A 15,536-nucleotide genomic window follows, 5' to 3' on the forward strand; every position below is an offset into this window, starting at 1 on the left:
TGACCGGTAGCTGTCCGGCGTTGCAAGCTTCCAGAGGGCTATGGCCACTCGCTTCTGGACAGTCAGGGCTGCTCGCATCCGGGTGTCCTTGCGCTTCAGGGCAGGGGACAGCAACTCACAAAGTTCGAGGAAAGTCCCCTTCCGCATGCGAAAGTTTCGCAGCCACTGGGATTCATCCCAGACCTGAAGCACTATGCGGTCCCACCAGTCCGTGCTTGTTTCCCGGGCCCAGAATCGCCGTTCAACAAAATCCACATGCCCCATTGCCACAGTGATGTCCTGGGCGCTGGGGCTCGTGGTTTCTGACAGCTCTGTGCTACTCTCCGACTTCAGGCCCTCACGACGGTGCCGTAGCCTCCTCGCCTGATTTCTCTGCATCTGCCTCTGGGAAAGGTGTATGATAAGGTGGGAGGCGTTGAGAACGGCCACAACTGCAGCGATGGTCGCAGCGGGATCCATGATCGCAGTGCTGTGGCATCCGCGCTGTCACTGATCAAAAAGTGTGCGAACTGATTTCCCGCCGGCGCTTTCAGGGAGGGAGGGAGGGCGGTAGTGACTGACGGATGACGACAGTTACCCAAAAGCACCCTCGCCACATTTTTTTACCCAGAAGGCATTGGGGGCTCGACCCAGAATTCCAATGGGCAGCGGGGACTGCGGGAACTGTGGGATAGCTGCCCACAGTGCACTGCTTCCAATGTCGACGCTTTCCCTGGTAGTGTGGACTGACAAAGTCGAATTACTGTCCTTAGTGTAGACACACACGTTCGACTTTCTAATATCGATTGCACATATTCGATTTAACTAAAATCGAACTACTCTCGTAGTGTAGACATACCCATTGACACAGCACAGTAAGGACAAGAAAGGGTTTAATCTCACTTTGACTGTCCAGTAAGTGATTGAGGGAAGAGGCCCCAGCACCATGGACCAGCCAGCTCTGCACAGAGCTCAATCTGAGAGCCAGAGCACAAGGAGAAAACATTTATGTCTTTTTATGAGTAAGGAGCTGGAGCAGCCTGCCCCGGATCTGTTTGGTCCGCACCCCATAAATGACGGGGTGCAGCACAGGGGGCACCAATTGGTACACACTGGCAATGAGAACAAGGAAATGCAGTGGCACATTGTGGCCAAAACGGAACATGACCGAGGAGAAGAAATCTGGGACATACAAAGCTAAGATGGCACAAACATGAGAGATGCAGGTCCCAAAAGTCTTGAGCCGAGCATCCTTTGTGGGGAGGCGGAAGATGGCCCGGAGGATCTGAGTATAGGACACGGCGATAAAAAACACATCCATTCCGGTCACAGAGACAAGATTAAACAGGCCATAGTAACTACTGATGCGGATGTCAGCGCAGGCCAGGTTCACCACAGCTATATGCCGACAATAGGAGTGGGGGATGATGTTGGTTCTGCAATATGGCCACCGGCTCTCCAGGAAGGGATAGGGTAATGTGAGTATGCCACTGCGCAGCACCACGGCCAGGTCTATCTTGGCCACAACAGAGTTTGTCAGGGTGGTGGAATGTCTCAGGGGATGGCAGATGGCCACGTAGCGATCAAAAGCCATAGCCACGAGGATTCCAGACTCCATCGCTGAGAAGCAGTGAACGAAGTACATCTGGGTGAGGCAGGCACTGAAACTGATCTCCCTGGAATTGAACCAGAAGATGCTCAGCATTTTGGGTAGGGTGGATGTGGACATGACCAGGTCGGTGACGGCCAGCATGCAGAGGAAATAGAACATGGGCCCGTGGAGGCTCGGCTCCCTCTTCACGATGAACAGGATAGTGAAGTTCCCCAACACCGCTATGGTGTACATAGCGCAGAAGGGAATGGAGATCCAGATATGGGCTTCCTCTAGGCCAGGAATGCCCAGCAGGATGAAGGTGGAGGGGTTGGTGAAGTCTGTTGTGTTGGAATCTGACATGGATTAGGGGAGAAGTTGTCCAGCTCTGAGGCATAAGGGTGTCTCCTGCATGTACCCTCTGTTCCCCTGACTTTCTGGGTGTTCTCCGGATCTTGGGTGATAGTCGCAGTAGAAATGCCTGAATGGAGAGACAACATTAATATGAGACACTGCATGCACTAGTGGAGGCTGTTCTCATGGGAGAAGCAGATTGATCACTCTTCACACACTGAAAAATTACATTATTCTGAGAAAATAACTATGAACAATGACCCTACTAAATCCATGCTGTAGGGAGTTCCCCATTCATTCAGTTGCTCAAAATCTGAGACTGGAAAAAAACAAAACTTTTGCCAGAACACGTGCTGGGAGAAAACTCCCAACTAGAACATACCTGAGGGAAAAGTCCTGGGCATCATTGCTAGCAGCTCAAGAGAAACACCTGCTCATTCGCAGCAATGGACAAAACAAAAGCAATGTTCAGATCCCTAAGATATGGTATGGAGAATAAAATGTTCTGGACACGTGTTCAGTGTTTGTCACACAGTCTCTATTAGGGATAGAGCATATATAAAAGTAGTTTCCAAGACTGGCTTTGAGAATGGGGGAGGATACCATATGCAAACAGATCAAAAAATCTGGGACTCTTTAGTTTACACAAGAGACAAGGAAGGGAGCATATGACATAAGGGAGGAAAATAAAAAATGAAACTGATTTACATGCAAATGGACAGTTCCCAACCTGTACTATCTATAGACTTAATGCTCCAAGAGGACTAATTCCCCAAAGCTAAGGAAAATTGTCAGCAAAACTGATTGGCAGGAAAAATTTAAATAGAAAAATATGAATGAAAATTGGTAATTCTTTGATAACAGTTTATTAGATAGTGGAAAAATCATGATTTCATAGTTAACAAGGTGAACAACTTTGGGTAAAAAACAATTTCAGTGGCAAAATGAAGGGAGAAATTTGGGCAGTGAAGCAATATGCAAAAAATAGGAAAAATGGAAAATAGATAGCCAAGAATAGAAATTGGAAGTTATGAAAGTTGATAAGGGATGTTAAAACATCAGGGAAAACTCCATGTTTGGCAGGGCTCTGGATCAGAGAAAGGAGGTTATTAAATATGTTAACAAGAAGAGAAATCGAAGAAAATTTCTCTGTCATTTCTTGTGTTAAATGTAAAGTATTAAAAATAAAGGGAAATGTTTTCTTTATAAAAGAATTGACAAGGTTAAAAAATAATGGAAAAGCTGGTATGGGATTAGTTTAAAAATTAGTCCAGAAATATAATTAATACCAGTCACCAACAAGGTTTATGCAAAACAGATCTTGTCAAATAAATCTTATTTCATCCCTTTATGAGAGTACACAATAGTTGATCAAGGGTACACATTTGATTAATCAAGGGAACCACACAGATGTAACAAACCTTGATTTCTTAGAGGCATTTGCTTTAGTAGGGGAAAACATTGAGTTAAAAAAAATTACTTCATGTAATATCAGTAGAGAACATGTAAAATGGATTGAAAACTTGCTAAAGGATGGATCTCAGAAAGCTTCAGTCAATAGGCCTTCATCAGTAAATGGGACTGTTTATAGTGGGATTTTGCAGGGATCACTTCTAGGACTGATACAATTCAATATTTTCATCATGATGATCTGGAATCATTGCAGATAAAATTTGTGGATGACCCAAAGATTGTCAGAGTGGTTGCAGTGATGAGACCAGGGCAGGCATACCGATTGATCTGTAGCATTTGGAAAGTGGGGCCCATGCAAACAAAATATTTTAATACAGTCAAATGCAAAATGATCCTCTAGGAACAGGGAATGCATGCCCGACCCATAGACTACAGCACTGTTTTATGGAACGCAAGGACCCTGAAAAGGATTTAGGGTATATTGTGGACACCCAGCTCTTCGTGTGCTCCCAGTGTGATGCTGTAGCGTAAAGGGATGATGTGGGCCTCAGGTGCATAAACGGGAGTGGTGAGTTGGAGCAGGGGAAGGATTTTATCTCAGCACATGGGATTGGTGAAACAAACTGCATCCAGTTCTGGGTTCCACATTTGAAAAAAAGATGCTGAAAACTTGGAGAGAGGGCAGAAAAGAGACACAAAAATGATTGGAGGATAGAGAAAAAGTTGGACCATTAGACTTGAAGGTGTATTTCTCTTTAATGTATCAAAAAGAAGATCAAGCAGAGACTTTCATGGGGAGAAAATCATGGGTAGTAATGGGCTCTGTAATCTACCAGAGAAAGGATGAGCAAGACCGAAGGGCTGGAAGCTGAAGCTAGGTAAATTCCAGCTAGAAATTAGGGCCAAATATTTAGCTCTTAGGGGATTAAGCATTGGGACACACTGAGAAGGGAAGTGTTGGATTCTCCAATTCCCCATGTTGGCACATCCAGACTCGATGTTTTTTCTGGAAGATCTGCTTGATGGGTTGTTCATACTTAAAATGCTACAGCGTTGCTGCCATAGTGCTTCACTATAGACACTACTTACACAGACGGAAGGGTTCTCCCTTCAGCATAGGTAATCCCCGAGAGGTGATAGCTAGGTCGATGGAAGAATTCATCTCATGCTGCCTACACAAGGGCACAGATTATCCATCAAGTTCTTGGAATGTATTGGGGACACTTTTTTGTTCCCGAAGCTGGAGATAGCTACTAGAAGAGAGGCTGTTCTAGACTTGATTTTGACAAAGAAGGAGGAACTGGTTGAGAATTTGAAAGTGGAAGGCAGTTTGGGGGAAGTGATCATGAAATGATAGAGTTCATGATTCTAAGCAATGGTAGGAGGGAAAGCAGCAAAAAAAGACAATGGATTTCAAGAAGGCAGAGTTTAGCAAACTCAGGGAGTTGGTACGTAAGATCTCATGGGAAGCAAGTCTAAGGGGAAAAGCATTTGAAGATAGCTGGCAGTTTTTCAAAGACATTATTAAGGGCACAAGAGCAAACTATCCCACTGCATAGGAAAGATAGGAAGTCTGGCAAGAGACCACAATGGCTTAACCAGGAGATCTTCAATGATCTAAAAAACAAAAAAGGATCTTACAATAAGTGGAAACAAATTACAAAGGAGGAATATAAACAAATAACACATGTATTTAGGGGCAAAATTAGAAAGGTCAAGGCCCAAAATGAGATCAAACTAGCTAGAGACATAAACGGTAACAAGAAATCACTCTAAAAATACATTAGAAGCAAGCAGAAGACCAAGGACAGGATAGGTCCGTTACTAAATGAAGAGGGGAAAAACAATAACAAAAAATGTGGAAATGGCAGAGGTTCTTAATGACTGTGGCATATTTAGACATTAGTAAGGAACTAGCAAAATACAACCTAGATGGAGCAAGTATAATGTCGGTGCCTAACTGGCTGGGAAACCACTCCCAGAGAGTAGTTATAAATGGTTTACAGTAATGCTGGAAGGGCATAACAGGTTCGGTACCGCAGGGATGAGTTCTGGGTCTGGTTCTTTTCAATGTCTTCATCAGCGATTTAGATCATGGCATAGATAGTACACTTATTAAGTTTTCAGATGATACCAAGGTTTGCAAGTCCTTTGGAGAATAGGATAAAATTTCAAAATGAACTGGAAAAACTAGAGAAAAGATTGATTAGGGGTCTTGAAAACATGACCTATAAGGGAAGACTGAAAGAATTAGGTTTGTTTACTCTGAAAAAGAGAAGACTGAGGGGGGACATAATAACAGTTTTCAAATACCTAAAAGGTTGTTACAAGGAGAGGAAAATTATTCTCCTTAACCTCTGATAATAGGACAAGAAGCAATGGACTTAAATTGCAGCAAGGAAGGTTTAGGTTCGAAAGTAGGAAAAACTTCATAACTGTCAGGGTGGTTAAGCACTGGAATAAATTGCCTACAGAGATTTTGGAATCTCCATCATTGGAGATTTTAAAGAGCAGGTTAGACAAACACCTGTCAGGGATGTTATAGATTGTGCTGCTCCTGCCATGAGTGCATTGGACTGGATTTCTTGACCTATTGAGGTTCCTTCCAGATCTGTGATTCTATGATTCTGTGATACAGCTACATCTGTCTGGGGTGTGGATTTTTTTGCTTTTTCAAAACAGGGAAAAGCAATGCTAGGTTGTATTAGCAGAAGTATAACATGCAAGTCATGGTACATGATACTATTCTTCTATTCGGTGCGGGTTAGGTCTCAATTGGAATAATGTGTTCAATTTTGCTCACCAATGTATAGAAAGGATGTAGAGAAACTGGAAAGGATCCATAGCAAGTGACAAATGTTACACAAGGGATGGAATGTAAGCCATATGAGCAAGCTGAAGGAACAGTATGTTTATTTGGAACAGAGTAGCTGAAGTTGCATATCTTAGGTCGACCCCCTCCCCCACCTCCAGTGTAGACCTAGCCTTAGAGAGCAAACACAAAACAAAGCCTGCAACTTGTCAGGGGGTTAGACTAGCTGACCTTTGTGTTCTCTCATAACTCTTTGGCTCTATCATTCTATGATGTAAAATCCTAGTGTAGACCAGGCCTTGGTCACACACAAGTCTTTCGGCTTAATACAGAGGTAACTGAGTGAAATGTAATGGGCCCGTATTTTACAGGAGGTCAGACTGGATGATCAAATGGTCCCTTCTGATCTTAAACCCTATGGATCTATTGATAAAGAAAGTAGATCCGGCATTTATATTTACTGTGTTTCATAACATGAACAAGAGAACATTTAGTTAAATTGAAAGTCTGAACATGTAACATTGAGAAAAGGTAATTGCGAACATAATTCATATTTGGCCTGTAGAACTCCTTGGTACCAATATTAGTGGAGCAAAGAGCATAGAAGAATGGGATTCACAAATGGATTGGCCATTGTAGGTGGTGCTGGTGACATCACCTGTAGTTATGGCTGTCTGACACCTTCAATTAGAAGACCTATAACGCTGGGGGGAGGGATAGCTCAGTGGTTTGAGCATTGGCCTGCTAAACCTAGGGTTGTGAGTTCACTCCGGGGAGAGGGGCCACTTAGGGATCTGGGGCAAAATCAGTACTTGGTCCTGCTAGTGAAGGCAGGGGGCTGGACTCGATGACCTTTCAAGGTCCCTTCCAGTTCTAGGAGATAGGATAATTAATTTAATTAATTAAAGACTTCTTTTTCAGTTGCTTATAAGTTTGCCAAATTTTAGGTGTTTGGACTGAAATTTCCCATGCTGGGTGTCTGCTTCAATCAGAATTGTTTTTTGAAAGTTTTAGGCATAACATTTCAGCCGACTTCTGGAATGAATCTAGGAGAAAGTATGTGTTACCCATATTGAAAAATTCTCATTATTGTTCTAGTGAGGAGCTCTAGCACCTCCAAGCTTTGCAGCAGATAAAAGTCAGGTAACAGCCCCTGTCCCCCTGCCCCATTAACAGACCGAGCCCTGAAATGCAAGGGGGCGAGGGGTGACAGTGTCTGTGTATTAGCACACAGTTGGCTCCTGATGTCTGTACTCAGTTCTTGCTCCAAGGGGAGTTTTGCATCACTGGGGCCTGAGAAAAGTATGGGTCATGGTCTCAGAATTTGGCCTTGTATTGCACATCTACTAACATCTTTCATCCTGAAGGATTCACTGTGCCACTGAAATGCACCACCTTGAGGCTGGAGTCCATCAGCCTGGATGAGCAGGGGTGCACCGGATAGAGTGACATTTTGACCAGTGATTTTTTATCAAACTCATCACTTATGGCAACGGCCCTAGGATGATTCCTGACTTACTTTCTATCCCACCACACCCACGTTGCACTGGGTTTGTCGATCAGGTGAGCTCATCAGCAAGAGATGGGTACCTGTGAATTCTGAGATGGAATTGTCCTCCTTGGGAATCCCCCTCAGGTATCCATGACCTGCACCTTTCTCACCCCAGCATCTTCAGCAATATCCCATGCCAAGATCCAACACAGAGATGTGCACAGTTTATAATATAGCTCTGTGTATTCCCAGTGGAGTTCTCTCAGCCTCTAGAGGAGAAGAGAGCATGTGAATGTAAACAGGCTGTAGACATGCATGTCTCCACTTCTGTGCTAATTAGCCAGTTTTAGGATTAAACAGTAATTAAGGAACCTTCCCAAAGAGAGATGAGATCTCCTGGGCTCTGTGTTGAGTCAGAGAGAAATTGGCTGTTTTGTGTATTTGTGTATATTTAAAAATTGTGGTTGATAAGGAAGAAAACTAGGGATAATGCCTAGATGTCCATAAGCTCTAGTACCCTGTAAAGGTCAGGATAAATGGGTATATAGGAGACAGACAGATCTTGAGAAAGATGACTGAATTTATTAACATTATTAGTATTATATGGATTAATAAATAAATAATTACACATTATTTAATTATTAGTTCATTGACAATTAATATTAATTAATCACAAATGTGTGCTTGATTATTGATTAATTATTAATTCTGATTATTAACACCACTGAGTTAATTATTATGTTATTGGATTCATTATTATTAATTCATTATTGTTAATTAATTATGTATTAATGATTCAGTTGATGATGGAATTATTTATTATTACTTATCTATTAACATATTAATTATTGATTACTCTTATTAATATAATTCATGATTGCATTTATTAATATTACGAAAAGTTGGAGACCCACACAGGATGACAGATCTGTGCAGTGTGGGGGAAGGGTGGAGGGAGGTGGTAGTGGGGGGCCGGAATCATTACAGATTTGTGTATATACAAGTGTCATATGGAGCCTTGCTGTCTGTAGTGCTATGCAATGGGCGCTGCCCTTCATCTGTGCTGAACTGCCTGTGGACGGGGTTGAGTGAAGTGGGTAAGAGTTGGTGTCTGCGGGACTGGACAGTGAAGGTGTAGGTGTTGGAGACAGCTGGTGGCAATACGAAAGAGGATAGTGGCCAAACTGTGTTGGTGGTGACATAGGGGCACAAGGGAAAGAGCTTTGGGACAAGAACTGGGGAAACTTTTGGGATGGGGGGAGCCTATACAAGAGAGATGGGCTCTACCTAAACCGAAGTGGAGCCAGACTGCTGGCACTAAACATTAAAAAGGTTGTAGAGCAGTTTTTAAACTAAGAGATGGGGGAAAGCCGACTGCTGCAGAGGAGCATGTGGATCAGACAGAGACTTCTCTTAGAGGAGAGTCTATTGATAGAGATTCTCTAGGTTATAGTCAGGAGGAGAGGATGGAAGAGGATAAAGTATGGGCCAGATCAGATGAGAAACATTCACATAAAAAAGAATCTAACACATCAGAAAAGGGCAGACAGATAAACAGTGACAAGTTTTTCAAGTGCTTGTACACAAATGCTAGAAGTCTAAATAATAAGATAGGTGAACTAGAGTGCCTCGTGATAAAGGAGGATATTGATATAATAGGCATAACAGAAACCTGGTGGACTGAGGACAATCAATGGGACACAATCATTCTGGGGTACAAAATATATCGGAAGGACAGAACAGGTCACGCACGGGGGGGAGTGGCACTATATGTGAAAGAAAATGTACAATCAAATGAAGTAAAAATCTTAAGCAAATCCGCATGTTCCATAGAATCTCTATAGATAGAAATTTCATGCTCTAATAAGAATATAACATTAGGGATCTATTATCGACCACCTGACCAGGACAGTGATAGTGATGATGAAATGCTAAGGGAGACTAGAGAGGCTATCAAAATTAAGAACTCAGTAATAGTGGGGGATTTCAATTATCCCCATATTGACTGGGAACATTTCACTTCAGGACGAAATGCAGAGATAAAATTTCTTGATACATTAAATGACTGCTTCATGGAGCAGCTGGTACAGAAACCCACAAGGGGAGAGGCAACTCTAGATTTAGTCCTGAGTGGAGCTCAGGAGCTGGTCCAAGAGGTAACTATAACAGGACCGCTTGGAAATAGTGACGATAATACAATAGCATTCAACATTCCTGTGGTGGGAAGAACATCTCAACAGCCCAACACTGTGGCATTTAATTTCAAAAGGGGAACTATGCAAAAATGAGGGGGTTAGTTAAACAGAAGTTAAAAGGTACAGTCACTAAAGTGAAATCCCTGCAAGCTGCATGGACGCTTTTTAAAGACACCATAATAGAGGCTCAACTTCAATGTATACCCCAAATTAAGAAACACAGTAAAAGAACTAAAAAAGAGTCACCGTGGCTTAACAACCATGTAAAAGAAGCAGTGAGAGATAAAAAGACTTCCTTTAAAAAGTGGAAGTCAAATCCTAGTGAGGCAAATAGAAAGGAGCATAAACACTGCCAAATTAAGTGCAAGAATGTAATAAGAAAAGCCGAAGAGGAGTTTGAAGAACGGCTAGCCAAAAACTCCATAGGTAATAACAAAATGTTTTTTAAGTACATCAGAAGCAGGAAGCCTGCTAAACAACCAGTGGGGCCCCTCGATGATAGAGATAGAAAAGGAGCGCTTAAAGATGATAAAGTAATTGCGGAGAAACTAAATGGATTCTTTGCTTCAGTCTTCATGGCTGAGGATGTTAGGGAGATTCCCAAACCTGAGCCAGTTTTTGTAGGTGACAAATCTGAGGAACTGTCACGGATTGAAGTGTCACGAGAGGAGGTTTTGGAATTAATTGATAAACTCAACATTAACAAGTCACCGGGACCAGATGGAATTCACCCAAGAGTTCTGAAAGAACTCAAACGTGAAGTTGCGGAACTATTAAGTAAGGTTTGTAACCTGTACTTTAAATCGGCTTCTGTACCCAATGACTGGAAGTTAGCTAATGTAACACCATTATTTAAAAAGGGCTCTAGAGGTGATGCTGGCAATTACAGACTGGTAAGTCTAATGTCAGTACCAGGCAAATTAGTAGAAACAATAGATAAGAATAAAATTGTCAGACACATAGAAAAACATAAACTGTTGAGCAATATTCAACATGGTTTCTGTAAAGGGAAATCGTGTCTTACTAATCTACTAGAGTTCTTTGAAGGGGTCAACAAACATGTGGACAAGGGGGATCCAGTGGACATAGTGTACTTAGCTTTCCAGAAAGCCTTTGACAAGGTCCCTCACCAAAGGCTCTTACGTAAATTGAGCTGCCATGGGATAAAAGGGAAGGTCCTTTCATGGATTGAGAACTGGTTAAAAGACCAGGAACAGAGGGTAGGAATTAATGGTAAATTCTCAGAATGGAGTGGGGTAACTAATTGTGTTCCCCATGGGTTAGTCCTCGGACCCATCCTATTCAACTTATTCATAAATGATCTGGAGAAAGGGGTAAACAGTGATGTGGCAAAATTCACAGATGATACTAAACTGCTAAAGATAGTTAAGACCAAAGCAGACTGTGATGAACTTCAAAAAGATCTCACAAAACTAAGTGATTGGGCAACAAAATGGCAAATGAAATTTAATGTGAATAAATGTAAAGTAATGCACGTTGGAAAAAATAACCCCAACTATACATATAATATGATGGGGTCTAATTTAGCTACAACGAGTCAGGAAAAAGATCTTGGAGTCATCGTGGATAGTTCTGTGAAGATGTCCACACAGTGTGCAGAGGCGGTCAAAAAAGCAAACAGGATGATAGGAATCATTAAAAAGGGGATAGAGAATAAGACTGAGCATATATTATTGCCCTTATATAAATCGATGGTATGCCCACGTCTTGAATACTGCATACAGATGTGGTCTCCTCATCTCAAAAAAGATATACTGGCACTAGAAAAGGTTCAGAAAAGGGCAACTGAAATGATTAGGGGTTTGGAACGGGTCCCATATGAGGAGAGATTAAAGAGGCTAGGACTCTTCAGCTTGGAAAAGAGGAGACTAAGGGGGGATTATGATAGAGGTCTATAAAATCGTGAGTGATGTGCAGAAAGTGGATAAGGAAAAGTTATTTATTTATTCCCATAATACAAGAAGTAGGGGTCACTAAATGAAATTAATAGGCAGCAGGTTTAAAACAAATAAAAGAAAGTTCTTCACGCAGCTCACAGTCAACTTGTGGAACTCCTTACCTGAAGAGGTTGTGAAGGCTAGGAGTATAACAGCATTTAAAAGAGAACAGGATAAATTCCTGGTGGTTAAGTCCATTAATGGCTATTAGCCAGGATGGGTAAGGAAGGGTGTCCCTAGCCTCTGTTTTTCAGAGGGTGGAAATGGATGGCAGGAGAGAGATCACTTGATCATTACCTGTTAGGTTCACTCCCTCTGGGGCACCTGGCATTGGCCACTGTCGGTAGACAGGATACTGGGCTAGATGGACCTTTGGTCTGACCCGGTACGGCCGTTCTTATGTTCTTATGTTCTTATGACTGCGGGGGGCTCGGAGCTGCTCCATATACAGTGTTAGGAGCACCTGAACCAAGTCTGCTTGATGCTCCCTAATGTTTAGGAGCCGCTCCATGGTTCCTTGCCAGCAATCTGAACTCTCCTGGTATGTATCCTGCTTTCGCTATCCCGTCACACAGGCATTTTTTTTATTTTCAGCACGGGACTGCTGCATAACTTCATGCAGAAGGTCCTCCTTGTTTTTCTGAGCCCACTTCCGTTCGGCCAGTGAAAATGAGGAGGACTGTGATACTCAGGTTACATTTGTGAAGCCAAAATGCACCATTTTACAGAGGCACCATTGTTAACACTAGACAGAGCAATTATACAGATGATTGCAAAGACAAGCACAATTCACTTACCTAGCACAAACACAAACTGCCTGTCCCAAGGTGAGACCCACTAAAACATTAGACTTTTAATCTGATCACTGCTCTTGGAGGCATAGAGCAACATGTGTCAAAGAGACTGAACAAATGGGAGAAACTTAAACCCTGACAAAAATGGCCACATCCCTCAAATTGATCTGGTGTTACCCAGGTACAGGGGAATAGAAAATATGGGTAATGAACCACAACTCTTAAGAAGGTTCCAGAGAACTATTAGGGGTGTACTATTAAACTGGAGATTAATCTGTTATTGGTTCTAATTTGTGTTTTAATGAATATTATCATGTTTAGTATAAAGAAGTGGACATGGGATGTTAAATATGCTAAATGGTCTTTTATTAATTGTTAATTTTTTAAATATAATATAATGCTCATAAATCTCTTTATTATGTACAGTTGTCTCTATTCTTCACTGAAACTAAATAGAATAGAAACACAAATAAGGTGCTTGTATATTCTGATTTTGTCTTGTTATCAGCAGGTTTAAAACAAATAAAAGAAAATATTTCTTCACACAACACACAGTCAACCTGTGGAACTCCTTGCCAGAGGATGTTTTGAAGGGCAATACTATAACAGGGTTCAAAAAAGAATTAGATTCCTTGAGCTGAGGCATACCGCTGTGTAAAGGGAGTGGGAGCAAGGACTCATATCCCTTTGCCAGCCATAGGAGTGGTGTATAAGCCAGGCAAGTTCCACCATTGACCTGCTTACATTTGTTAGGAATTTTTGAAAGGACTCACCTTACTCTTTTCTTCTTTTACCCTTTGAATGTTTTGCTCTTTTGCGCTACACAAGGCTCTTCAAATTTCTGCAAAAGTGTGTAATAACCTGCTCCCTCTGCCTGACTGAGGCTGTGTCTACACCACACACCTTATAGCAGCACTGCTGTACCGCTTAAGATGCACCACTGTAAGGTCTACCATATGGCCACTCTAGGCCTATGGGAGAGAGCTCTCCTACAGATACCACTAAACCACTCCCAACAAGCATTTCCTGCTCACGTAGTGCTCACCACACTGGTGCTTTTGTTGGTTTTTTTACACCCCTGACCGACAAATGTTTTATTGACAAAAGTGCTACTGTAGACAAAGCCTGAGTTGCATGCTAGTAAAGACACCCACTGCATCAAGTCCTGCAATGTTTAAGAAGATTTCAAATTCTGCTGGTCTTTCTCACCATGCCCAGATCTTGAATAGATCTATCTCAAAACTCTGTCTGAATCCCTTCCCGCACTCCAGTCCACTACCTGATCGTTTCAACTCCTTGGGGGTTTCCAGTTGTTCCAGCTCTCTGATGGCTCATCCCTCCCTTCTTAGAGTGGAGACTGTGCTTCTTCTTATGAATTCCCAACCCATAGCACCAGAGAGGATACCAGAGGACATACTTTTAACAGCCAGGGCAGAGCTGTGCATTTCAGACCAACACAGCAGTCTATGTAACCAGCCATTCTTAGAGCTCTTACTCCCTCATCTCTCCACCTGCCCCTTTCTGGTTTGTTGCACACAGTAACTGTGTTTTAGCTTAATTTGATTTATAGGCTCCTTGCGGCAGGGGTTATTTCTCCTTCTGCCTTTGCAAAAAGCCCAGCACAAAGGGCCCTGAACTGGAGCAGGGCCACAATACAAATAATGGTCATAAACAATTGTGATGGAGTAGGGAGTGGGAAGTATTGACCTGGTAATGGGAGTTTTATTAGTTTACTGTCTGAGGGATGATATGTGAGCACATAATCTGAGCCCGGGGGGGTTGGAGCCAGGTGATGCCTTCTGCCCGGGAAACTGGACAAAGGCTGGAGGAGGAGCCACAGGGTGTGGCTGTGGGGGGAGACTGCTGGAGGGAGTTTCAGTTTGGAGCTATCTGGGGAAATGGAGGGAGGCCCAGCAATGGGGTCTGGGCTCCCTACCCTCCAAGATGGACCTGACTGTACCTACAAACTCTGTTTTGGACTGTGTTCCTGTCGTCTAATAAACCTTCTGTTTTACTGGCTAGCTGAGAGTCATGGTAAATTGCAGGAAGTGGGGGGTGCGGGGCCCTGACTCCCTCACACTCCGTGAGAATAATAACATAATAATCCAGCCAAATCCTAGGTAACCTGCTTTGATCTGTTTGTTATGACTTATAATCATTTAAAACCTATCCTTGTGTAGTTAATAAACCTGTTTTATGCTTTATCTTAACCAGTGTGTTTTTGAGTGAAATTTTTGGGTATCTTAGCTCTGGGAACAGAGACTGTTGCATATCGTCCCCAAATCGAGTGGGGGAGCAGATTGTTTAATGAGCTTGCATCTTTCCAGGTCCCTGTCCAGGGCAAGATGGTATAATTCAGTCCAGTAATTGTGCAAGGCTGTGGAGCTGGGAAATTGACTGGGGCCTCCATTGCTGGTCCATGAATGGCTTAGCTAAAGCACTCAGGTAACTCGGTACAGTGTGTGGCATCATCTATTGTGGTGTTGTGTGATAACGGGCCTGGAGGGTCAGGTGTGTGTCACAAGCAAAGCAGGGGAAGAGTTCAACAGAGCTAACTAGTTAAGGGACACAGTGGTTCCAACAGCTTCTAGGCTTCACCCCAGGGGTACATCCCGACACAATCTCCATCTTCCAGCTCCACACAAGCTGGGCTGCCTCAGCTGGGATGGGAGCTGCTGCAGCCTGACCATGAGCCTGCCCCTGTGTAGGAGGTGGCCCCGGTTAGTGACCCAATGCCTCCCAGTGCCCTGCAGTAACTGGACACTGCTAGATCCCTTAAAGAAACCCAGTCTTGGGCTTTCTCCCAGACAGCTAAGTAAAATATAATGAGGATTACTGAAAATCTTGTTCATCACATAAAAAGTTCTACCAATCACAAAAGAGGGTCCTGTGGCACCTTTAAGACTAACAGAAGTATTGGGAGCATAAGCTTTCGTGGGTAAGAACCT

The 15,536-nt window shown here is 42.8% G+C and overlaps 1 protein-coding gene across 1 annotated transcript; it reads right to left on the reverse strand.

Annotated features, from left to right (window-relative positions):
* Positions 1-985: 985 nt before the first annotated feature.
* LOC112114683 (olfactory receptor 52E4-like) lies at positions 986-1,933 on the reverse strand. Its single transcript, XM_024211507.2, has one exon. It carries the CDS (start codon positions 1,931-1,933, stop codon positions 986-988), a length of 948 nt encoding a protein of 315 aa, XP_024067275.1.
* Positions 1,934-15,536: the final 13,603 nt, after the last annotated feature.

The sequence above is a fragment of the Terrapene carolina genome, unplaced genomic scaffold, assembly GCF_002925995.2.
Source record: "Terrapene carolina triunguis isolate 2854851 unplaced genomic scaffold, T_m_triunguis-2.0 Scaffold25295, whole genome shotgun sequence".
NCBI lineage: Eukaryota > Metazoa > Chordata > Testudines > Emydidae > Terrapene > Terrapene triunguis.